The sequence below is a fragment of the Grampus griseus genome (assembly GCF_964374135.1).
Source record: "Grampus griseus genome assembly, chromosome: 19".
Classification (NCBI taxonomy): domain Eukaryota; kingdom Metazoa; phylum Chordata; class Mammalia; order Artiodactyla; family Delphinidae; genus Grampus; species Grampus griseus.
The window spans coordinates 31338654-31366641 of NC_139013.1; the positions used below are offsets into that span (position 1 = coordinate 31338654).

At 46.8% G+C, this 27988-nt stretch overlaps 2 protein-coding genes across 4 annotated transcripts; one reads left to right on the forward strand and one right to left on the reverse strand.

The window, feature by feature from the left end:
• Positions 1-220: 220 nt before the first annotated feature.
• On the reverse strand, positions 221-14260 carry CIAPIN1 (cytokine induced apoptosis inhibitor 1). 2 transcript variants are annotated; one of them, XM_082677105.1, is made up of 9 exons: positions 14157-14260; positions 9094-9275; positions 8116-8268; positions 6121-6197; positions 4523-4685; positions 3041-3114; positions 2041-2156; positions 1468-1549; positions 221-945 (listed from the first exon to the last, which is right to left on the reverse strand). In XM_082677105.1, the coding sequence occupies exons 2-9, from the start codon at positions 9248-9250 to the stop codon at positions 835-837; spliced, it is 933 nt and encodes a 310-aa protein (XP_082533231.1). In that variant the 5' UTR covers positions 9251-9275; positions 14157-14260; the 3' UTR covers positions 221-834. The 2 variants fall into 2 exon arrangements, with proteins under 2 accessions (XP_082533231.1, XP_082533230.1); XM_082677104.1 differs by having other exon boundaries at positions 6121-6200.
• On the forward strand, positions 14254-27845 carry COQ9 (coenzyme Q9). 2 transcript variants are annotated; one of them, XM_082677103.1, is made up of 9 exons: positions 14254-14391; positions 16671-16839; positions 18006-18141; positions 23499-23563; positions 23824-23908; positions 24969-25073; positions 26343-26498; positions 26799-26852; positions 27161-27845. In XM_082677103.1, exons 1-9 carry the CDS (start codon positions 14322-14324, stop codon positions 27194-27196), a joined length of 876 nt encoding a protein of 291 aa, XP_082533229.1. In that variant the 5' UTR covers positions 14254-14321; the 3' UTR covers positions 27197-27845. The 2 variants fall into 2 exon arrangements, with proteins under 2 accessions (XP_082533229.1, XP_082533228.1); XM_082677102.1 differs by having other exon boundaries at positions 14255-14391; positions 23421-23563.
• Positions 27846-27988: the final 143 nt, after the last annotated feature.

A 27988-nucleotide genomic window follows, 5' to 3' on the forward strand; every position in this document is an offset into this window, starting at 1 on the left:
CCAACCTGGACTCTCCTAAAGTAAATGGAGAGAGGCCCTGATCTCTAAGTGCAGGACTGGCCCCATGTGGTGTGACTCAGCCTTTCCAGAAAAGAGTTTTGTGGTCCCAGGTGAGCTTGGATGGCTGTGTCAGACATCACATGTACACACACACACACACACACACACACACACACACACACACATAGAGACATATCCCCTCTTCACAGCGAATATACATTAGTACGTAAGTTTAATACCTGGAGATTAACAGAAATGACAGTAGGGCACAGATGCAACACAATAAAACAGGGATGGGGGGTAGGACTGGAGGGGGCAGAGGGACACTGGATATGATCACAGCAACCAAGGAGTGATTCTCTTGGTGCTCTGAGGTCATGAGACACTTGCCTCTTGTCACCAAGAAAACTGCATGGTGAATAAACCACCAACTCTGGAAGATAAGCCGTGGCACTACTGCGGAGCTTAGAATGGGGTGGGGCCCTCTCTGTCACAGTGTTACTACTCAAGGATGGCGGGCTTGGAGAGTGTTACGAAATGTCAGCATTTTGACCTGGCGAGAGGGGCCTATTTGGGATGTGCCCCGTTTACCTAACACTGGGTGAAGGAGGTCCCCACTCAGGGTAACAGGGCCCCGGGATACCGTGGTCTTGATCTGCAGCAGCACTCCACACCACTGCTCCCAGCCAGCTCCACTCTGTCCACTGAGCACCCTCTCCGCAATGGACCTAAGCCAGAGTGAGCCAATCGAGAGGAGGCGGGAGGAACCACGTGGTGGGATGGAAGGGGCAGGAGCTGGCGGAGGAGCAGGTGTGTCTCAGGCCGGGCCCTCCCCTAGGCATCATTGAGGCTGCTGTCGCTCAGGAGCACCTTCTCCCCAGGTCTGAAGGCCGGCATCCCAAGGTAGGGGCAGCTGGCGCAGCGGAAAGCATCACCCAGGTAACACTGTTGAAAGAAGAGACCATCATACAGGGAAGCCAAGTGTCAGCTCTCCCAGAGACACAGGCCAGGAGGAAGGGATCCCAAACTTCATAGTATGGCCACAGCGGCCTGAAGAGAACGACTGCGTACATTTGTAGGTCCAACTGGGATCCAAATACTAAGAGTCTTTAAGATCTCTGATTTCATGGAAGACAAAAGTCTAGAGAAGTTCCTTAGGTGGACATACTTCTCTATTCTCAGCAGTTCACATCACAGCCACACTCAGCAAATGGCTGAGTAGCATCAGGCCTAATGTGAAGCAGAAAGAAAGGGGCCAACAATAAGAAATGACAGGTGCCTCCCCTACGGGCATGAGCGTGCTACCCACCCTCAGGAGATAACCCCTCTTCCCATTACTACCTAGAGACACGTTCTCGCATGTTCACCTATTATTAAAATACTTGGGCAGTGAACTCTGTAGAGCTGGAACTGGTCTGTGTTTAGTTTAGGCCTTTGTGAATACTGAGTAATCAACCAGATACTCACGTTTCCACAAGCCGACTTGGGCTGGGAGCTTATCTGGTCCCTCAGCTTCTCTTTTTCCAGTTCTTCTGCGAGGCCACAGGTGCTGGGGGAAAGTTAGCAGCTGATGAGCGGGACCTGCCACCACCCAGAAACTCCAAATCCTTGACAGACCTTTTCCCTGGGAGCCTTCACAGATATGGAGTATTGACCTTTCCTGGCCTAGTCAGGTTTGGGCTCCACAATTCAATGATGGATTGTTTGGAGATTCACACATAGACAGTAAACTATCGAAAAAGCCAGGAGAGGTTAGCACAAATTTGGGAGAATGGTAGCCTCTTGTAAGGAGAGGGAGGGAGATGCAGCTGAGGGAGCACGCAGAGGCGACTTCTAAGGAACAAGTCATGTTCCTGGTTCTTCAGCTGGGTGAGCAGTACATGGGTGTTCATTTTATTGTTCTTTAAAAGGTACTTATTTAGCATACTCTTCTAACCGTCTGATACATTTTACAATAAAACATGTTTTAGTAATTGTAAAGTACAGCGGTTCCTTGATAATCAGAAGCCGCTGGCAGCCTCTTCTCACCCCAAGGCTTACCAGTTCTTGCAGGCCTTCCTCTTTTTCCCTTCCCCACAGGAAGCAGCCCGCAAGGAAGCTGGGTCTGGCTTCTTCATATCTTCTGGATCCAGCAGTTCATCTGAGTCAATGAGATCCTGGAGAATGTTCGAAGCCATTAATGACACAGTCATGGTCTCTGCTAAGGAACAGGCGAAGTGGCCACAGTCCACAGCAGCAGTTCGCCCATCTATGTAGAAGGCACCCATCATCCTACCCGGGCTTGATCATCACGCCCAAGCTGACCACACAGTGAGTACACTACGTGCACAGAAGCTGTGTTAGGCTGTGAGGGGGCTGGGGACTCATTTACGATGTGCAGAGAACATGTGTGTGGAGGGCAGGGAGGGAGGGGGCAGGAAGAACAAAGAGAGAAGCGTTATATTTATGCGAATATATAAAGGGCTGTCGTGTGAGAAAAGGGAATGGAATATTTTCTATATAATTCCAGAGGAAAAGGCAGATAATGATATATACACTTGTGTAATTCTTCGATAAACGTGTAGACAGTTAATCTGTAAGCTCTGTGAGGGCACAAACCGTCGCCTAGTTTGCTTACCACTCTAACTTCAATAGTTGTAGGAATGAAGAACTTTATTACAGAAAGCATTGATCTGAGTTGGAAGAGCATTACTGTTAAGACAGTGAGCATTTGGTGACTTGCCCAGACGAAGGAGCCAAAAAATATTTTAGCTGACAAACTCTTTTCAGGTTTACGCATGCCCACAAGAGTCTTTAATACATCACATGAAGTGAGAACAAGAAAATCTGCAGGGGGAAGGATGCTGAAAAAGAAATTTAAAATGCCACTAATGTGGAGTTTCCTTCTGAGTCAAAAAATGCCAGTGGCAGGCACAGCCACAAGGCTGGGCTTTAAATGCTTTCACACCTATAAACCCAGAAAGGCCGCTCCAAACAACAACATTCCCACCCAAAGTGGGGCCTAAAAGAAAGCAATCAGGTGACCACAGTGCTGACTCACCACGCTCTCATCCTCCATATCGTTGGCCGAGAGGGTCCAGAGCTTGGCAGCTGCAGGGTCCATAGCAGGCTTCCCTGAATCCAACCAATGAAAGAAAACAAGCTCCAGAAAAGCAGCTGGGAACAAACTACTGAGGCTGTGCAGGGAACACACTGGGCCGGCGGTCAAAAGACCTGGGTTCAAGGCCCAGCTCTGCCACTTAGAAAGGCATGAGAGGAACCCATCACTTTATGGCAATAAAAGCCATCATTTGTTAAGCTTTGTGCCAGATACTACATTAAACATTTTACACACATGATCTAATTTAGTCCTGCTCACCACCTTACGAGGAAAGTTCTCGTCATCCTAATTTTATAAATGAGGAAAGAGGTTTAGATACTTAGAGTTACACACAGCCACAAATAACACAAGTACAGACAGAGTCTACCTAACGCTTTTAACTTCCACTCCATATTGCTTTCTCCTCCTTCTCTTAGTTCCCATCCCTAGAACATGGGGCTAATAGGATTCCCTATACCCACTGCAGGAGATTTGAATATTAAACAAGAAACTGTACCAAAAAGCATTATAAATAGCAAAGCTCCAGTCACATGTAGACCTGTTACAGACAAGAAAATGGGTTCGAGAGCTGGTGGCGGCGGTGTAACAACAAATCAGTAGCAAATCACACCTCCTGATTCTCTCTCTGGGCCCCAAAGAGCTGAGGGTTCAGTGTGGGCCAGTCCACGAATGGGCCTTGGGGGGAAGTGCACCCCCAGAGATCACTGTCACACTGGATGCTCAGATCTCCCACAGGGCAGGTCATGTAAGCTGCTCCTACCCATTCTGGAACAGTGACGCCAAAGGTTAGGACGTTAAAGGATTTCTTGAAGATTTAGGCTGGACAGTCAAAACAGAGCAGTGTGAATGTACCTGTAAATTTTTGCATACCTCACAGCTAGGACAATTTTTCTCAACTCAGGCATTAAAAAATAGTGATAGGAAGGGTGAGAATGGTGACAAAGGGTGGAGTGCAATCTTCTGAGAGGAGAGATTTTTATAAGTGTCTTAAGATCCTCAAAGAAAAGCTGCATTCAGTGGCACAGAGAAAAGGACACATGGGAAGGGGAATAGCACACGCTTATCCGCCATGACTGTCACTGTGAGGTCTTCTGAGGGTAAATGTCATAATTCTGGGGTCTGGAAAGACTTCATCAACTAATGAAGCTACGGGAGTCTGACCTCTAGAATCTGGAGACCTCAGTGTCCTCTGGTGCAGAAGAAGGGGCTGAACTAGGGAATATCTATGCATCATTTCAGTTTTGGATCCGAATATGCCCAGAACAACAGTACATTAAGCATTCTTCCATTTGGAAATGAGGGAAATTAAGGAAGGGAATGATCCTCTGAAGATATCACCACCTCATTCCGATCTCTGGCTCAGTTTTTAATAAGGCTTTTCAGGCCCACTCAGACAGAACAATGTCCCTAGGCCAGTCTCACCGGAAGACTTCTTGGTAGTAGAAAGCTTAAGTTGACTAGAAGAACCCACTTCAAAATTGGGCTTTTTTCCTGTGATCTGCACAGAGAGTAAGCTGTCACTGTGGTAACCCAGGTGTTCTCGGACAGACTGAATCTCCTCAGGGCTCAAGCACTTGCGCTGCAGCTGAAATTCAAGGTATCAGAGGATTAGGCCACACTTCCTCTCCAGTAGGATGGTGTACTATGTCCCCTCACAGGTGTCAAATGCTCACATCTGTAGTAAGCACACGACAGCAGGAGATCACAGACATTGCCTCGTGCCTCACGTTCAGTTTCTCACTGATCAGGACCCTGGAGTGTAACTTCTGTCTACATGTTTATGTTGAGCCTGCCCCTTGGAGAGTTTTATCAAATATCTGTCTATTAGGTACAAGGCACTGTGCGAGGCATTGTGGAGAGTGTAATGATTATGATTATCAAGATGAATCGGACATGTTGAAGAGGCTGTCGAATGGAATCGAAGCCTGTGGCGGGGGAGCATGCCCACAGTAAAGATGCTAGAAATGAAATACACAGTAGAGAAAGAGAACCACAGGGGGAGGGAAATGCTTTCTATGTTCCTTGGGAAGAAGCTGGGGGTGCCGCCTCTACGTCCGACAATTATGGAACTGCTACATAAACCACAGTCCATCTAGAGCACTGAACGCCGTTCCATCATTAGTAAGGAAGTGGGTCAATACACTGAGGTGGATAATGTCGAAGACAGCTAAAGGTGGGGAAAAGAGCTAGTGACTGAACACTGTATACATATGACCTTGTTTACATTTAAAAATGTGTATACACACACACAAAACACACTTGTAAATACATAAAAAGAAGTCCGAACAGCCACACCAAAAATGTATTGGTGGCTCCCTCTGGGGAGGAAAGTGTAAGCAAGGCCTGAGATGTCACTTTATATTCTTCAGCCTTAACTGAATTTTTATGAACATCCCATATTTTGGAATAAAAAATGGAAGAACTTTAACTAAAAAGAAAAATAAGAAAGGGTAGGCGTGAAGAAACTGAGGCCCTAGGTCATGTACAGATCAATGGTATAACAGCTATCGTGGTATAACACCTCTCACACAAGGAAATTTCAGCATTGGAGAATAATGTAGAACCATAAATACCTCTATTTAATGTTAATATTTCTAATGAATTGTCAGAAAAGGATTTCCCGCTCCAACCTATTCTAGCCTCCCACCCAAAAGCTGAGGAAAATACAGGCAACTGCCCTTCACTTTGGCCTAAGATTCGTGTCCACTAAGAGATGTGTCGCTCTCTCCCTGCCTCAGTGGTCACCACTAGTACTGAGACCAAAATACGTCCCAACCCACATGGGCCCAAGCTGAGTCTCTTCAGAGGAGATTGATTTCAGAGGTTTCGTCCTTCGAGGCATCTGGTTTCTCCCATGCAGAGCCCTTCTCAACTTGTTTCCTAGTTGAGTGACACTGATCACCTCACCTTCAGGGTTGTTATTTCTCCCAGATTCTCTCTGTATCGTCTGACAAAAGAGATACTGGGTTTAGTCACCCAAGGCTTAAATTCCCAGCAAAGAAGGTCGTCTACAAACATACCTCTTTTACTTCCACAAGACCAGAAAGAGTCAGGGCTGAACACAGCTTAGATGCCGTCTTCACTTTGCTATTGTTAACTGCTAAGAGGAAAACCCCAGTTAATAGCTTTATAGGTCAAAGCAAGAAAAATAATAAAGGCTCTCTGCTATTCAGGTCAGCAGGCACTAAAACAATAATAACCTATTCTGTTCAATGTATATATATTTTAGTGATAATATTTTAATTGGACAACTCTTTTTGGTTGTTCAAAGTGCTCTTACTGATGCTCTTAAGTGTCATATAATAATTCCATTATTATTGCTTCATATCACTCTCTGTTTCTTTGAAAAACCTAACCTTCCAGGGACTGTTGGATAATGACCAAGAGGCTGAGAAACTGTAAAGTATACAAGTATCTCTGTATAGTTCCGACAGACACTGTGTTTAGTCACCCAAGGTTTACATCCCAAAGAAGGCTATAGCTGCTATTAACATCACAAGCTTATATTTCCACATAAATGCCTTTACACATTTCAAAATACTTTTTTTTTTTTTTTTTTGTGGTACGCGGGCCTCTCACTCTTGTGGCCTCTCCCATTGCGGAGCACAGGCTCCAGACGCGCAGGCTCAGCGGCCATGGCTCACGGGCCCAGCCGCTCCGTGGCATCTGGGATCTTCCTGGACTGGGGCACGAACCCGTGTCCCCTGCATCGGCAGGCGGACTCTCAACCGCTGCGCCACCAGGGAAGCCCTCAAGATACTTTTATTTCTATTATTTGATGAAATAAGTCATCACATTTTGATAGAAAGTCTAGTTAAAAATTCTAAAAATCGGGCTTCCCTGGTGGCGCAGTGGTTGAGAATCTGCCTGCCAATGCAGGCGACACGGGTTCGAGCCCTGGTCCGGGAGGATCCCACATGCCGCGGAGCGACTGGGCCCGTGAGCCACAAGTACTGAGCCTGCGCGTCTGGAGCTTGTGCTCCGCAACGGGACAGGCCACGATAGTGAGAGGCCCGCGCACCGTGATGAAGAGTGGCCCCTGCTTGCCACAACTAGAGAAAGTCCTCGCACAGAAACGAAGACCCAACACAGCCATAAAGAAATAAATAAAAATTTTTTTTAAAAAAGGCTAAAAATCTAGAATGATTCTGACAGCTTTACCACTGAGCAAAAAAGAGGTTTTTATTTCTTGGATTCTATCTTTACTTTCACATGAATCAATATTTAGCTCATCACTCTCAGACTTCTGGTCACTATTTTTTTAACTTTTTAGTTTGAAATAACTATAGATGCATAGGAAGTTAAAAAAAAATGTTCAGGGAGGTCTCAAGGACCCTTCACCTCTTCTCTCCACGATAATATCTTACACAACTATCATATAATATGAAGACCAGGAAGTTGTCACTGATAGTCCACAGAGCTTATCCAGATTTCACCAGTTTTACATACACTTGTGTGTGTGTGTGCGTAGTCTTCATCACCACAAGGAACCCTCACACCACCCCCTTTACAGCCTCACGTACCCCCTTCCTCCCATTCCTAACCCCGACGATGGCCAACCTGTTCTCTGTCACTATAACTTTGTTATTTCAAGAATGTTATATGAACAGAATCATACAGCCTCTAAGCTTTTGAGATTGGATTTCTTTCACTCAGCATGATTCCTCTGAGATTCATCCAAGTTGTTGCACGTGGCAATAGTTTGTTCTTTTTTTAGTGCTGCATAGTTTTCCATGGTGTGGATGTACCAGTTTAAGCATTCACCTGTTGAAGGATCCAGCCATTTTCAGATGAGCAGTTTCCTTCTATTTTACTACCTAATGGGTCAAATATCACAATTTATTCAGATGTGCTGGTTCAGAGTTTTACAATAATTCATCCCTTATCCCTAAGGATAAGGTTCAGTACGGGACTGTTGATCTCCAAATTATACCTCCTTCTCAGAGAGATGCGGTAAACATACCTAAAGATTCAACCCTGTTAAACTCTAGTCTTTCAGGTGAAAATTTCCTTACCTACAGCTGTCTCTACCGGCTCTTTGAGAAAAAGACATCCACTAGGCCGAAGGATCCGGGCCATCTCAGCCAAAATCTCAGCACTGTGCAGAGTGGTGCTTCCAGGAATTATACCCGACAAAATAATGTCAAAGCTAGATTCTTTGTGGGCAGCTGAAAAGAAGGAAGACTCTAATCAACAATCACCTTGGCCCCAGAATCTCCCAATCCCTCCCAAGTCCCCACAAAGGTTACATGCGTAGCCTTGTAGAATAAACACCTACCTGTTCAGCAAATGCTATTATACCACCGTTACTAGCAAGAGGGGCAAGGACACTGCTGCCCTGCTCTCCCTCAGTCTTACTAACTTCATCTCCTTTTGTATGCTCAGGGGAAAAAGTAAAAAAGGAAGGTGGACGAAAACCAAGCTTTTTTAAAAAATGTGGAACATCTAATAAGAAATAAGAACTTACTTATACAAATCATCAACTATACTCCTAAGTCCACTGTATCTCAACTGAAAAAACTACTATCATGTGCCACCCCCCCAAAAAAAACCTCAGCTATTGGGCTTCCCTGGTGGCACAGTGGTTGAGACTCCGCCTGCCAATGCAGGGGACATGGGTTTGAGCCCTGGTCCAGGAAGATCCCACATGCCGCAGAGCAACTAAGCCTGTGCGCCATAATTACTGAGCCTGCGCTCTAGAGCCCGCAAGCCACAACTACTGAAGCCCGTGTGCCTAGAGCCCGTGCTCCGCGATAAGAGAAGCCACCACAATGAGAAGCACGTGCACCGCAATGAAGAGTAGTCCCCGCTCACAGCAACTAGAGAAAGCCCGCGTGCAGCAACAAAGACCTAGCACAGCCAAAAATAAATAAATAAATTTATTTAAAAAAGAAAAACAAAAAAAAAAAAACCCAGCTATCAAGGAACGACAAGAAATGCAGCACTGCCATCAAAACCGCCCTCCCTGTAAGACAACCTGGGTAGGTACTTACACTGCAACAGCTGGTTGATGTTTTCCACAGACACTCGGCCCTCATCGCCAGTTAAGGCTTGAAGCTTATCCACCAGATCTTTTAGAGCCTCCATCGGAGATGACTTATCCCAGACCACTGCCACAAAGTGGCCAGCTGAGATCCCAAAATCTGCCATTCCTGCAGTGCTGTGGACCTAAAAGCTATGGGCCAAAGGAGAGTCAAGAGTGAGCAGAGACAAAACGCAATTCAATTCATGGAGTACCACCAAATGTGATTAGAATTGCAACCTAATTCTGACCTCCCACCAGGGAATGCTGACCACATTAGAAAAACTCACTGTAGATACCAGAGTGTGAATAAATAAACCCATTATCCCAAGGTTTCATAACCCCAACATTCCCAAATATGGCAGGTGGCTTCCTTGGTGAGAATCCTGACTGGGCGGTCAAGTAAGGAGGTTGAAGGCACAAATATTCTTTTCTCTTTGGTATGAGACAACTCAGCTTGAACAGAATGTAAAACACACAGGACATTAATTAGGCAGAAGTATGACTCAGCAAGGGAGGCAAATAAATTGGCTGATATAACCCAACCACAAGCTTAGTGTATTTTTTAAAAAGAGACAACATATGTAAATTTAGCAAACTGAATAATGATATTTTCCCATTCATCAAGATACGAAAATTCAATTCTATTGACTCTGCATTGATCAATAGTATCTACTACCTCTATCTCTAACAATTAACATTAGCCAGACTCTTCAAAGCATTTTACCTACATTATCTCAATTGAACCTCAGTACAACCTTAAACTAGATATTACTCCCATTTTACAGTCAGGAAACAGGCTGTTGACTTTGCCCAGGTCACACGACTAGTAAGTGTTGTGTGGAAAAAGTAAAAGCTGGGATCTGAATCCAAGTCTATATGACTGTAAAACCCATGCTTTAAACCTACGGAAATTTCCTCCTGCCGGGGTCAACTTTCTCTTTGACTTGATACTCAGATGAGTATAGAATGTCCTCACGATGCAATCAGGTCAGGAGATAGCAGTCTACTCAGTTCCCCATTTCTTTCTTAAACATTAATGACTCCAAGTCCCTGGCTTCAGACAGCTCTACCAAACGACATGAGACCAAAGCTGCGGGAGAGGGATCACACACAGATGGGTCTTAAGCCGAATACTTCTGTGTTCTGCAGAGGTGGCTAACCCAGTGACAATTATGCCACCACAGACACTCCGGGACCAAGTTTAAGTCAGGCCTACACACTCTTCCTTCTTTAAAAATGTTCCCTTCTGGGCTTCCCTGGTGGTGCAGTGGTTGAGAGTCCGCCTGCCGATGCAGCGGACACGGGTTCGTGCTCCGGTCCGGGAGGATCCCACATGCCGCGGAGCGGCTGGGCCCGTGAGCCATGGCCGCTGAGCCTGCGCGTCCGGAGCCTGTGCTCCGCAACGGGAGAGGCCACAGCAGTGAGAGGCCCGCGTACCGCTAAAAAAAAAAAAAAAAAAAATGTTCCCTTCAGGGACTTCCCTGGTGGTCCAGCAGTTAAGATTCCGTGCTCCCAACGCAGGGGGCCTGGTCTGATCCCTGGTCAGGGAACTAGATCCCGCATGCCAAAACTAAAGTCTCCGTATGCCACAACTAAAGATCCCGCATGCTGCAACGAAGATCCCACGTGCTGCAACTAAAGACCCAGCGCAGCCAAATAAATAAATAAATCTTAAAGAAAAAAAAAAGACATGTGAAGCAATCTGAGTGCAGAATCTTTAAAAAAAAATGTTCCCTTCAAATGATTTGCTCCTCAGCCTACAAAACATGCCTAGGTCAGCCAGTCATCCTTAAATACTGTAGTACTTTGATTTTGCTGCTCGTTTCCTAAGGCTTTTATTTTCTAGAGCAAAGTCAAAACTCTTCAGTCTTCTGGATTCAGGTGCTCCGTAATCTGGCTCCACCTGTATCTCCCACCTCCCCAAAGTGAATCCTTCCTTGTTGTATGAAAAATCTTGGCATTTTCACTCTATCATGCTTTTTATCTGGTTCCTTCCCTGTGGAATGCCCTCTTTATTACCCTGACCTGACTGCACGCCGTGGTAAAAGGATGCCAAGTGTTATCAGATAAACAGGATTCCTTAGTCATTGAATTGTGGTTTTTAAATCCCTAAAAAGCACACAATCAAGAACTGAAACTTTAAGCTTTCAACTGTAACATGTTGAGGAAGAACCCTTACAAATCTTTCAAGTGAACAACTCTGGATGAATCTCACATTTAAGAACCAGCTGGGGAAGATAGGAATATGGATTGCTGGGTATGAAGTTATAAGAAATAAATGATCTCCTTCTAGAATGATGTTGGAACAGGCTCTCCCTTGGGACAATAGAAAGAGATGAGAAGTTCCCTTCCCACTACAACCTCGCACTGTACTCACAGAAAAATCCTCATGGAAGAACCGAGGGGCCAAAGACTACTCATTAACTAGAGAAACACAAAAAGCCAGATGTTGAGACCTTTTCAGCAACCTTAATGGAGGCAGGGTTTTATTTTTTCATTTTTATTTTTTTGAATTTTATTTTTTTATACAGCAGGTTCTTATTAGTTATCCATTTTATACATATTAGTGTATATATGTCAATCCCAATCTCCCAATTTATCAGGCAGAGTTTCAGAGAGCACAGGTTTCGAATACGGATGAACTGGGGTTCTACCTATCACTAGATCTTCTATTTATTAGCTACATGACAATGGATCAGTGATTAGCCTCTTTTCTCATTAATAAAGTAGGGAGAATAATCTTATATTTTGCAAGGCTGCTGCAAGAAGTAAATGAGAAGATAAAAATATGCAATGTACTCAGCAGGACCTGGCACACAGAGCTCAATAAAATAATGTTCTAAGAGAACTCTGAGCCTCCACTTCTCTGTGGCCAGTTTATTTGCCTTTGCTTCAAACAGTCCTATAAAATCTTGTTCTTCCTCCTCAGCCATACCTGCTGGGAGGACACCCCAGGGAGAAACGTGAAGCTCCTTTTTTATTGTTAAAGTTACACAACATAAGAGCTGCACTTTATGCCATCTTATACAGTGCTCCAGTGGGATTGTGTCTGTAAATTAGAAGAATGGAAAGTGCTTTGTTTTCCATATCCCCCCAAACTAATCTTCTATGGTAACAGGGAACTCATAAAATACATTTATTAAACATTAACTCTCAAAAAGACACAGCCATCACTTTCAGTCAGCGTTTTCCAAATAAAATGGGACACAATGTTCTTTTAAATATCTAAAAGCCAAAGTGTGATACTATTCATCATCAGAGTTTTATGTTGTTGTCAATGTCTTTTCTAAAAAAACAAGGAAATAATGACTGGCACCTAAGTCAACATACTTAGAAGTGTGACTCAGAGCCCAGTTTCATAAATAAAAAGAGGTGGAATAGAAGTCATTGTCACGTCACTGGACTTGTTAAGCATCTCTCCAACTCTGACTGCTGCACACACATGCCCACAGCCCTTCTAAAATGTTGTGGGCAGGTAGTGAAAGCAGATGTCTGAGAACAACTTCTGGAGATGCACTTCTTTATTTTTAAGGCACCCAGTAAGCATCAAATCCTGAGGTATTAGGCTCCTTTGATGGATGAAGAGGGCCAAAAGAAAATAAATAAGATTGAAGTTTGGGTATCAGTTCAAACCAAGGATCAAATCCTTTTAAGTCAAATGCATAAAAAATTCTAAGAATACTGACAGTTAACAGAAAGAAAAATTTAGTTAAAATGAACTGACCGAAGCGCGTGCACTTGCGCGCGCGCGCGCGCGCACACACACACACACACACACACACACACACACACACACAGAAAAAAAGGTGACAATCTGCAAGGAAACAGTAAACTCAAAGGAAAAAAAATAGAAGACTTTGTCTCCAGGCAATTAGGTGTGTGTCAAACTTAAGGGTTTCAGGAAGGATATCCAAGTGCTAGATTTTCCACAGGAAAGATTCATTCGAAGATAAGTGGACAGAACTCAGAAAACAAAACCTCATGGAGAGATCAGTAGTGCTTTACCGAAATCCAGAAATATGGATCTGAAATTTTAACATTTGGGGAGTAGTTTTGGCTTAGGGGGAGGCTTCCCCCACACTCACGCAGGGGAGAGTAAGAGGTTCTGAAAAGGTTGATAAGGAGTGTGCAAAAATACAAAGACAAGGGTCTAACTGCACAAAACTTACAGAACGGCATGCTTAGCTCCAGCTGTTGGTTATCCCTCATCCCCAAACCATTTACTTCTTCCGACTATTATGAAGCCTTCCCTGGTGATAGGTTTCCCAGTGAGGCGCCTCGCATTTACATATCTGCTCAGTGACTAGTCCATGACCTCCCTGAGTCACGCAGAGCTTGGCACTCAATGTCAGAATAAAGGCCACCAGCCTTTCCCAAACTTGCAGATCGTCCAAATCACCCGGGGGCATTTGTTAAAATAAGATTCCAGGGCTAAATAAGATTCCAGATGTACTGAATCAACTCTCCAGGAGAAAGACCTCGGTATCCGATTTATTAACAAGTGTCCTGATGGTTTTTCCAATCCGGCAAGTTTGGGAATACTCAATTATATCAACTCAACACTTTGGAGGTTCAGGGAAGTCAAAGTTTCAAAATTACAACCTGGGGGGTCCAGGTACCCCCAAAGACGGAAACTTAAGCTTCCCTGATGTTTGCGAAGAGGGACTGAGACTCAAGGTCACAACAGCTGGCTACTAGCAGAACCGGGTCTCAGACTCCGGTCTCCCGGACCCCAGCTCAGCGCTGTCCCCCGGGGCCTCAGGCCGGGTCCGGCAGCACGGGAGATAAGGCAGCTCGGGAAGGGCAGAAGCCACCACGCCAGGAGACCGGGACGAGGCACGGCGGGCCCGACCCCTCACACCGGCTTCCCCCGGGCGAAAGCCCGCTGTGGTCCTCAGGGAGGTGGCCATAGCCACGTTTCCGCCGAAGGACGAGGCTGGGGATGGGAAATGAGAGGACATGGGCAGAGGGTGGGCCGGAACAGGGGCGTTGGGGAAGGTCGGGCTCTCAGACCACCTGGTGATCGCTCACCTGCCGCCCGGGTCTCACTCTCGGCTTCTCAGCATCGGCCGGCTCCGCACCTCGCGCCTCTCGCGAGAGGACGAAGCTCCCGCTGCGCGGGGAGGGCGGAAGTGGCCATGCAGCTGACTGGGTGCTATACGGCGCGTTGCTGTAGGCAGCGTGCCCGCTTCCAAGATGGCAGCGAGGGTGTCTGGCGCGCTCGGCCGGGCGGGGTGGAGGCTTCTGCAGCTGCGGTGCCTCCCCGGTGAGAGGGCGGCCGATCCCGGGAACGGGGAGGGAAGGGGAGGGGGCGCGAAGCCGATCTGGGCTGGGTGAGGGGCGGAAGAAGCCTCGTGGCGGCTCGAGAGCAAGGTGAGGTGAAGGGCATAGCGGCTCGCGCCGGCGCCTCGGGCTTGAAGTGGCCGCCTGGCTGGCTTCTGACCCCATTCTCGACCTGTGAGGAGCGAGAGCATCAGGGAAGGGTCTGTCACTCCCATTTCATGGAGTTGACGCAGCCCGAGAGAGGGCTGTGGGTGCCCAAGGTCACACAGCTCGGTCGGTTGCAGACTGGCACACTTGTACCCAGTCTCTTAACTCCATTGTCAAGTCCCTGGGCCCTGATCCCGGGAAACAGACACAGAGAGCGCCTAGTCTGCTTTTTCCCAAGTCAGTCATTTCCCCACCTCTTCAGTAATTCTTCAGTATCCTCGTACCACTTTTGCCACCATATAGTCAGTATTTTTGTTTATACGTCTGATTTCGTAAAAATATAGACGTTTTCTTAAAAGAGGAAGCTTTATATCACTACCATAAATGGAAAACCAATGTCATCTTCCACAAATAGAACGTATGAATTAACATATTAACATAAATATATAATTAATGAAATAATATTCTCCTGTATTTCACCTAAAATCTTCTCGTGGACTGCAGTGGTTCTGCAATATTGCTTTGGGACCTCCCAGGTCCTTTTCGAAGTTTTATGAATATTTGGTCCGTTTTTTTCTGTACCTATGCTAAAATAATTGATATTTTCACACATAGGTGCTGTTTCTTTTAAAAATCATTTTTTCCTGATTTGGTCCACAGATTTTCTTTAAAATGAGTGCTGTTTTGTTGTTTCTATACAAAGCTCCAAACTAAATATGTTCAGTAAAAGTAATGCTTATGACCCAGAAAATGTACTTCGAGGTATTTACTCAACAGAAATGAAAGCAAAATGTCCACAAAAAGGTTTGAACAAGTATATTCATAGCACCTTTATAATAGCCAACAGCCCAGGTGTTCAATAGAATAGTGTTTCTTAGTGGAATACTACTCAGCAGTAAAAAGTAATAACCTCTTGATTTTCACAGAAATATGAATCAATCTAAAAAGTATTCTAAGCAAAAGAAGTCTTATACATACACAGGATACACAGTATGATTCTATTTAGATGAAATTCTAGGACAGGCAAGACTAGAATGAAAAATTCAGCATAGTGTGGGTGGGGAATAACTGGGAAGGAATAAGAGGGAACTTTCTGGGGTGATGTTAATCTCTAGATAGGGGTTCAAGTTAGGCAGGTGTATACATTTGTCAAAACTCAGAATTGGCCCATTTAAGATTTGTGCATTTCATTGAATGTAAATATCACCTCAATAAGAGAACAGTAAATATTCAATAAATATTGAACTCTAGTTAATGATGTGCATGTTGAAATGTTTAAAGATAAAGAATTCTGAAGTCTGCAACAAATGCATCAAAAAATAAGATGGATTGGGGAATTCCCTGGCTGTCCAGTGGTTAGGACTCGGTGCTTTCACTGCTGAGACCCAGGTTCAATCCATGGTTGGGGAACTAAGATCCCACACGCCGTGTGGCGTGGCCAAAATAAATAAATAAGATGGCTTGATGTATGAAGAGTGTGATGGATATGCAGGTGTTCATGCCACAATTCTTTCCACTTGCTTGTATGTTTGAATTTTTTTTTATAGTAAAATACTGGGAAAGAAAATAGTATGAGCCTTTGCTTAGGAAATACAGTACTGTACTTTTCAAAACCCCTTTCCTAAAGTAAATGGGTGTTGCAATATTGCAGATGAGAAAACAGAGACGCCACATAACCACTAGGGAGTCAGTACTCAGACCTTCTAATTTATAGTCCAGTGCTCTTGCCATGATATATAAATATATAATGTTTTCAAGTCACTTTCATTTTTTTGTTTGGGCCTCGCAACACTCCCATTGAGTAAGTAGAGATTATTTCTCTTAATTTGCATATTTTAAAGTCGTGCTCATTGGGGTGAAATGGTTTGCCCATTAACACACAGCTAACAAATGATGGAAACATGTCTAGAAGACAGGTCTTCCGTTTCCTGGTTCCTGCTTTTGCCACCACATCATGTCGAAAGGTTCCCAGTTTACCCAAGAATTTTGTGTGGGATCAAACACTTGGTTCTGGTTTTCCTCTGCTTTTCTTCCTCCCCATCCCTCGTACCACTCTGGGTCTCAAAGGGTCTTCTCTGGTGAGTGTCCCTGGCTGACCAGCTCAGTTTGTTTCAGTGTCCCGCTGCCGACCAGCCCTGGTGCCACGTGCCTTCCACGCTTCAGCTACACAGCTGAGGTCTTCAGATCAGCAGAAGCAGCAACCTCCCCCCTCTTTTTCTCAGCAACATTCTGAGACACAGGGCACAGAAGAACCCAGTCAGGAGTCTTCTCGTTCACCCCCCAGGTAGGCAGTAGAACCCCAGTCCACCCATTTCTGACCACTTTGCGTGCTTGGGTGAGTCTGTGCTTCTCCTTCCTCTAGCCTCTCTGTTCCCTTCACAGCTTTCATCATTTTCAACCTTATCTTTGAAAGGAACCTGTTGTTTGTTTGTTTTATGAAAACGGTGCCTGTACCTTCTAAACCATTCTAAATAATACAAAGGAGTTCACAAAAGTAAAAAGATTATCAGAAATCGCAAACCCAGAGATAACTCTTTGTGAATATCCTTTTCTCTAACGTATTTCGTATATAACCCTGTATATATTATAAATGATTAATTACACTGTGCACTATACATGCTGTTCCAGAACCTGTTTGTTCACTCAATAGTACGTTTATAATGTCATTTCACAATCTATATTATTTTAATGGTTGATAGTATTCCAGCAAACGGCAGTACCAAAATTTATTTGACCTGTCTTTTATTGATGGATATTTAGATTTCCTTCACTGGTATGAAAAATAATGTGATAAAGTAGATGATTCTCTCAGCAGTGGGAGCGCTGAGTCAAAGGATATGCACAGTTTACATTTCGTTACACATGTGAGGCCAAATTGCCCTCCAGAAAGGAAATAATAATTTACATCTCCGTTAGATGTTTCGTCTTTACTTAATCCTGCCGCTGAGAAGTTCCTCTGGCTCTGAAATTGGAGTGTTCCCAGTCATTTTTCTGGTCTCCCAATGAAAGTAGTTTTCATTTCAATTCAACAAATATTGTTTGAGGATCTACTTTGTGCCAGGCCCTGTGAATAACGTCACCGTTGTCCCTGTCCTCAATGGAGTTACAGTTTGGTACAAATCCAGATAAAGAAACAATGTGGTAAGGCTATAAACTGGGAAATCCAGGGTGCTGTGACAGCATGCACCTTCCTATCACCTGACCTCCTCGCTCACGGTTCCTTTCTCTCAGTGACTCTATGGGAGGCGAAGGATGATATGATTTTTGCTCTGTTGGCATTCAAATGCTGATACCGACACATAAGTATATGTCCTCTCAACACATGCTGAGAGGAGGCACAGAGCCTGTGGTTTCTGGCCAGGCACCTGTTGCATGCCAGGCAGCAGGCGGTGAGGTGAGGTGAGGTGTGCCGGGCTCCGTCCCCATGTCTCTCTTGCATTTGGGTCTCAGGTACACAGACCAGGGTGGTGAGGAGGAGGAGGACTACGAGAGTGAGGAGCAGCTGCAGCAGCGCATCCTGACGGCGGCCCTGGAGTGTGTGCCCGCCCACGGGTGGACAGCAGAGGCAATTGCAGAAGGAGCCAAGGTGTGTATGGGTGCGGGCGGGGCAGCCTGACCAAGATCAGCCAGGAGGGAATCACAGCAGCCAGAGCAGAGGGCTTTCTTCCAGCCCAGCTCAGAGCCCCAGAGCTCCTCACTGCTATATGATTTTCTGGTTCTGTGTTGTTTGTTTTTCCCCAATAGGGTAGAAATGGCTTTGTTTTTTAATTATTTTTTAATATAAAAAGAATATACCGTGGAGTTGGTTCTTGGCAGTTAGGTTCTAAAGGCAGCTCATTAGACAAGAATAGCCTATGATCAAAACTGCCAGGGGCTTCCCGGGCTTCCCTGGTGGCGCAGTGGTTGAGAGTCCGCCTGCCGATGCAGGGGACACGGGTTCGTGCCCTGGTCCGGGAGGATCCCACATGCCGCGGAGCGGCTGGGCCCGTAAGCCATGGCCTCTGAGCCTGCACGTCCGGAGCCTGTGCTCCGCAGCGTGAGAGGCCACAACAGTGAGAGGCCCGTGTACCGCAAAAAAAAAAAAACCTGCCGTATTTCATTGACTCTAAGATGCCATTGGTTGTAAGAAGCGCCATTATTTTATGCATCACTAAAAAAGAAAAATGCTGTCTGTTAAACTGTGACGCATCATCAATTTATGATTCACACTGATTGTTTAAAATGAAAAAAAAATGGAGATCCTAGAATTGACAAAATGTGGTGTTTGAAAACTCCCAAGAAGGCACCACCTTGGAGACCAGCACACCTCATTTTTCTATGTAAGTCTAATAATCGGTGTTTCCTCCTGCAGTGGAGCAGCCTGCTCCTTTAGATTAAGCCATAGGCTCATGTTTAGGCCTCATTGTGCAGAATCATCAAGCATAGCCACATACCATCCTATGAAAGGTCTGTGAGGATGGAGACTGATGGAATTGCAGATTCACATCTCCCACCCCAAGCACGTGAGATATCTGCTCCTGAAATGGGACAGTGGGCAACTTTGCTGCTTTTTTAAAATTTAACTGTTATTTCTCTTGTCTTCTCTCACTCTCCCGAGAGCACGTATGGTAACAGAAGTCACATAAGTGGAATGCGTATACTATATGATTCCAGTGTGTGCTCACTGTGAAAGCTTTGAACAGTACAGACAAATATAAAAAAGATAACAAAGATCAACATTTTGATCTTTCAAATTAGAAAAAAACCCCTTTCATTTATTAATCATTCACTCTTTAAATATTTATTGAACAGAGAGTGTGCTAGGTCCTAGGGACATCATAGTAGTCAGGGTGGGCAAAGTTCTGCCCTTGTTGAGCTTCCAGTCTAGTGACGTTAATCACATATATACAAATACATATTTATAAAACGTGGTAAGGGCTATCAGGAAAAGGTGCTATTGTGACATGCAGTGGAGGGACTGAATCTAACTCGGGGTGGGGTGAGAACGTGGTGAGGAAAGGCTTTGGAACTGAGAGCTGAGGAATGAGAAGGCTTTACCTGATTTGGTGGCGTGGGGGATGGACAAGTCCAGACAGAGACACAGCATGTGCAGAGTGGAAAGAAGCCTGCACATTAGAGGAACCGAAGAAAACCATCATGCCGAGAATCAGGAAGAGGTCTGAGCTGAGTGAGGCTGGGGAAGGGTCGGTTGAGGCCACATCAGGCAAGGTCCAAAGGTCATGTTGAAGAGTTAGGCCTTCTTTTATTCTAAGAATAATTGGAGGTATAGAATTCAATGTGACATTTCAAAACCATCACTTTGGCTGCTGGATGAAAAAGTATTGGAGTCAGAGAGTCACTGGGAGCGGCTGCTCGTCATCCAGGAGAGATGAGGGCTTTCTGACCTAGAGCAGGGGCAGTGAACGTGGAGACAAGTGGGTAGATTTGGTGAGAGAATGACATAGGAGGGAGTGACAAAATGCCACCAGAGCTGCCTGCCGGTTTGCATGCGTGGGTACATGGTGGCGCCGTTTTCTTAGATTAAGGCCACTGAAGAGCCAGGTTTGAGGAAGGCCCATGGGTACAGCCTTTTTTTCTTTCTTTCTTTTTTTTTTTTTTGCTGTACGTGGGCCTCTCACCGCTGCGGCCCCGCCCGTTGTGGAGCACAGGCTCCAGACACGCAGACTCAGCGGCCATGGCTCACGGGCCCAGCCGCTCCGCGGCATGTGGGATCTTCCCGGACCGGGGCACGAACCCGTGTCCCCTGCATCGGCAGGCGGACTCTCAACCACTGCGCCACCAGGGAAGCCCCATGGGTACAGTCTTGAGCTTTGTTGAATTTGAGGGGTCTTTGGGTCGGCCAACGGGGGACCTCAAGCATACAGGCCTGAAACTGGAGGAGCTGCCTGCACTAGAGTATATGTTGGGGCATAATCCACATATGTATGTGGTCATTAAACCATGGAAGTGAGTGAGATTGCCTAGGGTGGCATGAATGTGCCTAGAGTGTCATGTGAAAAGAGGGAGGAGTCTAGGTCCTCAGGGACCACTGACATTTAAGGGTGGGGTGGAACAGGGTGGGGTGGCAAAGAAGACTGAGGTAGAGGAGCCTGCGCTGGAGGCAAAGCGGGAGAATGTGGATGAGGCAACTAGACATTGGTGACTGCAGCGGCAGCCGTTTGAAGGGAGTACAGGTCCAAAATAACTGGTGGGTTGAGGAGTGAGTAGAGGTCAGGAAGTGCAGAGGTGTTTGGCTGCGAGGGGGAGAAGAGAGCTAGTATACTAAGCAGGGGAAGTGGGATGGAAGTTTGATGAGCATGTTTGAATACTGGCAGGAGGGCACAGAAACACCGGTGACGGTGAAGATACAAGAGAAAGTGGCAAAATAAAAAACGTGAGGTTCCTTGAAGGCAAGGATTATGAAATCCGGAAGACAGGTGGAAAGACTAGCCTTCGATGTATTAGGGGCAAAGTTGGAGAAGACAGCTGCAGGCTTAGTTTCTAGAAGAACCTTTAAGGAGTTCCCAGGGAATGGCTTCTGTTTTCTCTGTAACGTAGGTGTGGTTGTCTCCTGATCGTGAAGTTAGGAAACAGTGGGAGGAGACAGAGGTTCGGAGGTAGCAGAGAAGGTTTGAGAGAATCATTACAGAAAGGTGTGGAACCAGGGGAGGACAGAAATGTAACAGGATTGTTTGGAAAAATCTGATTCTATTGAATATTCTATGGTTAAATTTTTCACTCTTTTTCATATGCTTTTTTCACTCTGCATATCTCCATTCATACGGCTGCATAATACCTATTGCATTTACTTGAACTCAACTGATAAACATTTGGGTTGTTTCCAATTTTTTTAATATTATAAGCCTATTTGTACGACAGATTTAAGTACATTTCTGGTTGGTTTCTTTAGGACAAATTCTGAGAAGTGGAGTTGGTCTTTCAGGGAGTGCATCAATCAGAAGAAATCACACCGGTTACTCAAATAGAGAGAATTTAACACAAAGAATTGTTAACTAGATGTGAAATTGGTAACCAGGTAACTGAAAGGATAAAAGAACACTAAGGTATGGTAGAGGTAGCACCTGCAGGGAGGAGCTGTCATCCCAGGGGCTAAGGAAACAAAGGGAAGAGCTGGAATGATTACAGCTAGGAGCTTGAAGGAGAGTCCCTGTGGCGGTGAAACCCCCACGTCTCCGGAGGACACGCTCCTCAGCGGGTGCTGGTGTCGCTGACCTTGGAGGAAGGGTCCTTTGGGGCTGGCACTTGGCCTCTGGGGTTGGGGAAATGGCGGAGCGGCTGGGAGGGCTGGGAGAGGATGGTGGCTCGATGAAACTGGGTTTGCACCTGTCGAGAATACTGCAGACTGGGTTCAGCTGCTGCCACTGGACAGAACTGCTGCGGTGGTGAAGGAGGGCGCTGCTCACACAGACCGCTAGCAGACGGGAAGTAAACCGCGAGGAGCCAGGCCCTTCCTCCTCCTCCAGCCTTGCAGTCTCCCTCTAGAGACCCTATCAGCGGACCTAACATGGAGCCAGAAGTGTGGCTTGCAGAGGAAGGGCAGGTTTGGAGCTGAGAGACAGTAGCTCAACAACTGGCCCAGGGAGTGTGTATGTTTTCGAGGTTCCTGTTACATACATGTTAGAGGCAGCATAGCCTGGTGGTTAAGAGCTTTAAGCCCTGGTTTCTGTAAAATGTGGATGATGGTAATACCCACCTGCTGGCGTTGCTGTGGGGCTGCAGCAAGGTCGTATATATAATGCGCTCAGCCAGGCACCAGGCACACAGGGAGCATGCAGTCACCCTTAGTGCTGATGCTCCTGCGGCTCTGGTGTTGAGGTGAATATTGCCAAGCTGCCCTCCAAAACGGCCGTGTGCTCCCACCAAAAGAGAGGCACTTTCCCAATGGTGGGAATTTAGAGTTAATGGTTTTTTTGGTTCCTTTTCTGCCCTCTGTCCCTGCTGCTGTCAGGGTTCTCCCTCCAGTAGCTGCTCAATGAGTCCTGTGTGTGAGGAATAGTAAAGGATCTCTGTGGCTTTGTTAACTCTTTGACAACTCATCAGGAGAAGTTTGTGAGGGACTTTCCTGGCAGTCCAGTGGTTAAGACTGTGTCTCCAATGCAGGGGACGCGGGTTGGATCCCTGGTCGGGGAACTAAAATCCCACATGCTGCGGTGTGGCGCAAAAAAAAAAAAAAAAAGTTTGTGAGACTTTTTTTTTTAAACAACTGAGAGACCTACTTTCCAAGAGGCTTAGGTTAAGTGAGTTGTTGAGGAAGAGAGTTATGAGCGCTCTTCCCAAGCCCCTTTTTATAATAGTTACAACTCTAGGTTACAAGTGTCAGAACTCAAACTCAACTGGCTCAAGCAAGAAAGGGAGTGTTTGGCTCATTTAATAATGGAAAAGTGTGGAAGTAGCTCTGGCTCGGTGTTCTTAGATTGTTGCTGCTGGGAACTGTCTCTACAGCATATCTGCTTTGCTTTCTTCTCTGTGAGCTTCACTCTCAGCAGGGGCTTCCCATGCAGGACTAAAAATGGCTCAGCAGCCCCAGAGGAAAGAGGGTACTTCTTTCCCATCGGTACTAGCAAAAGTGTGGAGGCGGCCTCGTAGGGCTGGATTTGTTCACGTGCACATTCCTGAACTAGTTGCTGTGAACTCCACTTATTTAGGTCTGGATCCCCTGCTTTGCATCACACCCAGGGGCTTGATGGAGTGTGGAGGGACCGGTGGTCAGCTTCTCCCAGATCACACGGACAAGAATGAAGAGTGGGGTGTCCCACTGAGAACCAAGCTGCTGTTACTAGAAGAGGAGGCCCTAGTGATGAACAGGCGGCAAATGTCCACTCCACCTACCCGCCACTTTCCCGTTTTCCCTCTCCCCCTTTGTAGTCTCTGGGTCTCTCCAGTGCGGCTGCCAACATGTTTGGGAATGATGGCAGTGAACTGATACTGCATTTTGTGACCCAGTGCAACTCTCGGCTCACCCGTGTGCTGGAAGAGGAGCAGAAGCTGGTACAGCTGGGCCAGGCAGAGTAAGTCCCATGGCGTCATTGCTCGGGGTGGCAGCTAAGGTTCAAGGAGCTTAGGCGCCACTAGCTGTCCCCAGGAGGCCAATCCAAGCAGAGCCAAGAGGGCAGCACTGAGCAGCCCTGCTGCTCTGCTGGGACTGAAACGCAGCTGCCTGTCTCATCAGGAGCTGGTGGGGCCCTCCCCACTAGGGCTGAGTAAACGGTGTAGCACCGAGCCCATGCCTTTGATCCAGAAACACAGTGTTTTCTTTTCCCTCTTCCAGGAAGAGGAAAACAGACGAGTTCCTGAGGGATGCTGTGGAAACCAGACTGAGAATGCTGATCCCGTACATTGAGCACTGGCCTCGGGTACAGAGTCCACATCCAGGCCCCAGGGCAGAAAGTATTCGTGTTTATGATCCTCGGCACCTTCACTTGGAGGGTCTGGCACACGGTTCAGAAGTCAGCTCATTAATCTCCACAAAACTAGGGATTCGCAGTGCAATTGGTGGAGCTAGGTTTCAGATTTGCGAGAGCCAAAGAGAGGACCTCTGAGCCATCTGTGTCTCAGTTCCTGGAAACGTGGGTGGCGTGGGTCCTAGATCACGTCCTGGGTGGGGTCTTAGTGGCCCGAGTGTGCCACCAGGTCTTCAATGAGGAGGAATCCATGAAGGGGATTAGAAAAGTCAGAAGATTTTACTGGCCATCATCATTAACAGGCCTGTCGCGTTCTAGATCTCAGGGAACTGGGACTTCTTTTCAGTATGTCAGTGTGATGCTTAGAGAATTGGAGTATTCATTCCAAGGGCTTCCCACTCCCCTTTTCTAAAGGTCCTTTTTTCCTGTTTCAAAGTGTGTCACAGTGCAGGCCATTCTCTCAGTTAAGAACTCAAAGCACATCAGCACTGAGAGGGCCCACGGATCATCTAGTGTCCTCTGCCCAGCTGGGAGACGGCTGAGCATGTAATTTCAGTTGTGGGCGGGAGTGAGGGAGTACAGTCCAGAGTCAAGTCCCATCCCCTGCCCATGCTCACCACGCTTGGTTTCAGATCTCCAGCTTGACCCTTTCCACCTCAAATTCCACCCCCAGACTCCCCAGCTATCCCTGCTTCTTCCTCCATGTTACAGAATGGGGTGCTCTCAGTACTCAAAGCCACCAGTCTAGAGCTGGCTGTCTGCATTCCCAAGTCCACATGCTAGGGATTGAGAATCTGACTGGGTCAGCTGAGGGTCGGATCTGCCCCGGCTCCCATTAGCTGTAGTCGGGAGCATTAGACGCCAGGAGCTCACACGAGTGGGTGGAGATGGTGAGTCTCAGAAGGAGGGCCGGGCAGGCCCCCTTCCGTACCTCCAGGGGGAGGTGAGGCACTAGCCACCTGAGCCCGCCGCTGCCGGTGTGCAGTCCCACTCCTCTGCCGTCTCTCCTCAGGCGCTCAGCATCCTTCTGCTCCCTCACAACATCCCGGCCAGCCTGGGCCTGCTCACCAGCATGGTGGATGACATGTGGCATTACGCTGGGGACCAGTCCACTGACGTGAGTGCTCTCTGCAGGCCCGCAGGCTACTGGCAACGCTTGGATTAAGCATTTCCTCAGGAAGTTTGTGAAACTTCTTTGATAACAAATCCTTCACGGGACTACAGTGTCATTCCCATCTTGGAAAGGGGAGGCTAAGGTATGAGGAGGGTCCCTCCACAAGCCACAGTGGGATCTAGGTCATCTTCATTCAGGGACCAGTGCCGTAGCCATGAGCCATTGGTATTCCTTCCCCCACTAGACTGGTGACAAGGCATCAGAGGGCCTTGTGATTGGATTGCCATTTTATAATCATTTCCCCCTCAGTCTTCTATGATTTAGATTCCGTAGCAGACTTTCTCAGTGTGTGTCTTTTATGAGACTGATTAAAAAAAAAAAAAAAAAAGAATGCCATGGAGACACTCGTTGCTTTAAAAAGAAACTCTCTCCCTGTAGTCCATGTTGGCTTGCTTCACTAAGAGATCAATAAGCCTTTAAACAGGCACCAGGAAAGAATCTGACTTGTTAGTGCTACCATATTTCTGGTAGGAAATTAAAAATATATATATATATACCTTCATAAAGGAAATTAATGTGTGATGGTACTTTGTGGAATCCAGGATGGGAGGCGAAAAAGATGCTCCCACCACAGTTATAACAAAGTGCTTTAATAAACTTCCATCGTGTGGGAATATACCACCAACAGAGATGGTAGGAAAATGAAATTAGAAGGCTAAGAAATCAGAGGGATAAAACACAAAGCAGCCGAGCTAGGGCTCTAAAGAGTGGTTCGCCAGGACAGTCAGAAGTTGCTGAAGGACTTGAACTCTCAGCTCTTCCTAGGTATTCCAGTCTGTCCGTGATGCTGTCTCAGCCCTCACTTCACTGATGAACACGCGAAGGTTTGGTCATTACTGCCTGACCACAGGGCCTCCCTGGAACTTCGATGTCCTGAGACTTAGGCTTTTCACTGGCGTTTCCAAAGCCGAATGGATGTAGCAAAATCACGTGGGGCGCTTATGAAACATCCAGACCCCGGCACTTATTTCAGACCTCTTGACTCTAAGATGTTGGGCCCAGTAGCTTGCATGTTTAATCTCCCAGGTGATTCTGACACCCAGCCTAGTTTGGGAACAGCAGTCTTGTCTAGAGGGCCATGTGTATCTGTGAGGAAAAGAAGAAATCAGGAGGAAGCCCAGGAGTGCCAGTGGCTTTGGGTAGGAACTACCCAGACTTCCCCCAACCTGCAGCAATAGTGGTGACCCACCTCTCTGATGGGTTTCTTTGCAGTTTAACTGGTACACCCGCCGAGCAGTGTTGGCTGGCATCTACAACACGACAGAGCTGGTGATGATGCAGGACTCCTCCCCAGACTTTGAGGACACTTGGCACTTCCTGGAAAACCGAATTAACGACGCAATGAACGTGGGCCACACTGCCAAGCAGGTAGCTGGGGGCTAGGCATTTGGGAAGCCTCCTCACTAGGCACACTGTCTTCCTTGGGCCGCACTGGTCACTTGTCTGTTCTCTTGCTCCCCTTTGACTTCAGCTGACAGTCCCCAGGGCCTACCCCGAAAGCCACACTTGGCCCATTTGTGATTGTGTTGTCCATGGGCTCTTCCTCCAGTACACAGAGCCCTCTTGACTCTACCTGTCGGGGCTAATAGGCCTACTGATTTGTCCTACCTGTCTCACCTTTGAGCTAGTGGTGGGGGCCTGAGAGAACCTGACTCTGACTCCTTCTAGGTAAAGTCCACCGGAGAGGCACTGGTGCAAGGACTCATGGGCGCAGCGGTGACAGTGAGTACTGCCCAGCTCATCCCTGCCCATCCATTCTCACGTGTGTCACTGACCCCAAGTAGTTTTGTAGCCTTAAACTGGAAAGCTAATAATAAGACTGACAGTGGTTCAGTCCCAATCTCTAGATCCCAAGTACCCCACTTCTATTTTTTACTGGCATCAAGAAACGGTGCTCACTCCCGGGACCCTGGTATGTCAGATCTCTGCATCATAGCCACGCATGCTGCCTTGGAAATCTCAGTCTTTCCCATTGGAGTCCTAGGGTCAGGGCAAGGTCTCATCACTCTCTGTTTCCATCCCTTTGTCAGCTCAAGAATTTGACAGGTCTAAACCAGCGCCGGTGAGCAAGAAAGGGTGTAAGCTAGAGTGCCCAGAAGAATACCCGAGGATATATTTAAAGGGCTTTGAAACGTATGAGGTGCCGTCCATGAAACAGGGTGTTAACGAGAGAACACCGAAGGCCTCTACACACTACCACAGCCACCTGGAAACCACAGGGCACTGGAGGATAGATACAGTTGTAGCCCAGGGTTGGGCCACTTTTTCAGTTCCTAACACCGGGCCCGGCCTCCTGATGCCTTTCTGCATTGCAGCACTCAATCAAGCATTCAAGCCACAGAAACCCAGCATGCCCCTGTCCTCGTCTCTCAGGCACCTTGATCATGTCTTAACCTGCCTAGAAATGCTCTCTCGGGCTCCCAGGTCAGAGTCAGGGTCTGAAGCCACCCCAGGTGGTAGCTCATCCACAGCACAGCACAGGCCTGTGCACCCAGAGGGAACCATGCTGCCCTTTCCTTCTCTGGTGTCCTGAGATGCTGCACTGGAAACCCCCTCGCAAGCTGCCTCACCTGAGACAGGTGCGTGCTGGATGGTACTGCCCAGCCTGGCCAGAGGTGTGATTCCAGGCCCTGTGTTGAGTTACACCAGCATGCGTTGCAGGACTATTCATGAACTTAGAGTCTGTAAAAATTATAATAAATATGTTTGAAGCAATTTCCTGTTGTGTAGGTAGTTTCCATATAGACCATGGCAGGTATCCAAGACGCCAGAGTGAGACAACAGTGTTGTGGAAAAGGCTTGAAACTAGCAGCCAGGAGACCTGAGTTCTGGTCCTGGTGCTGCCTAATACTACTGAG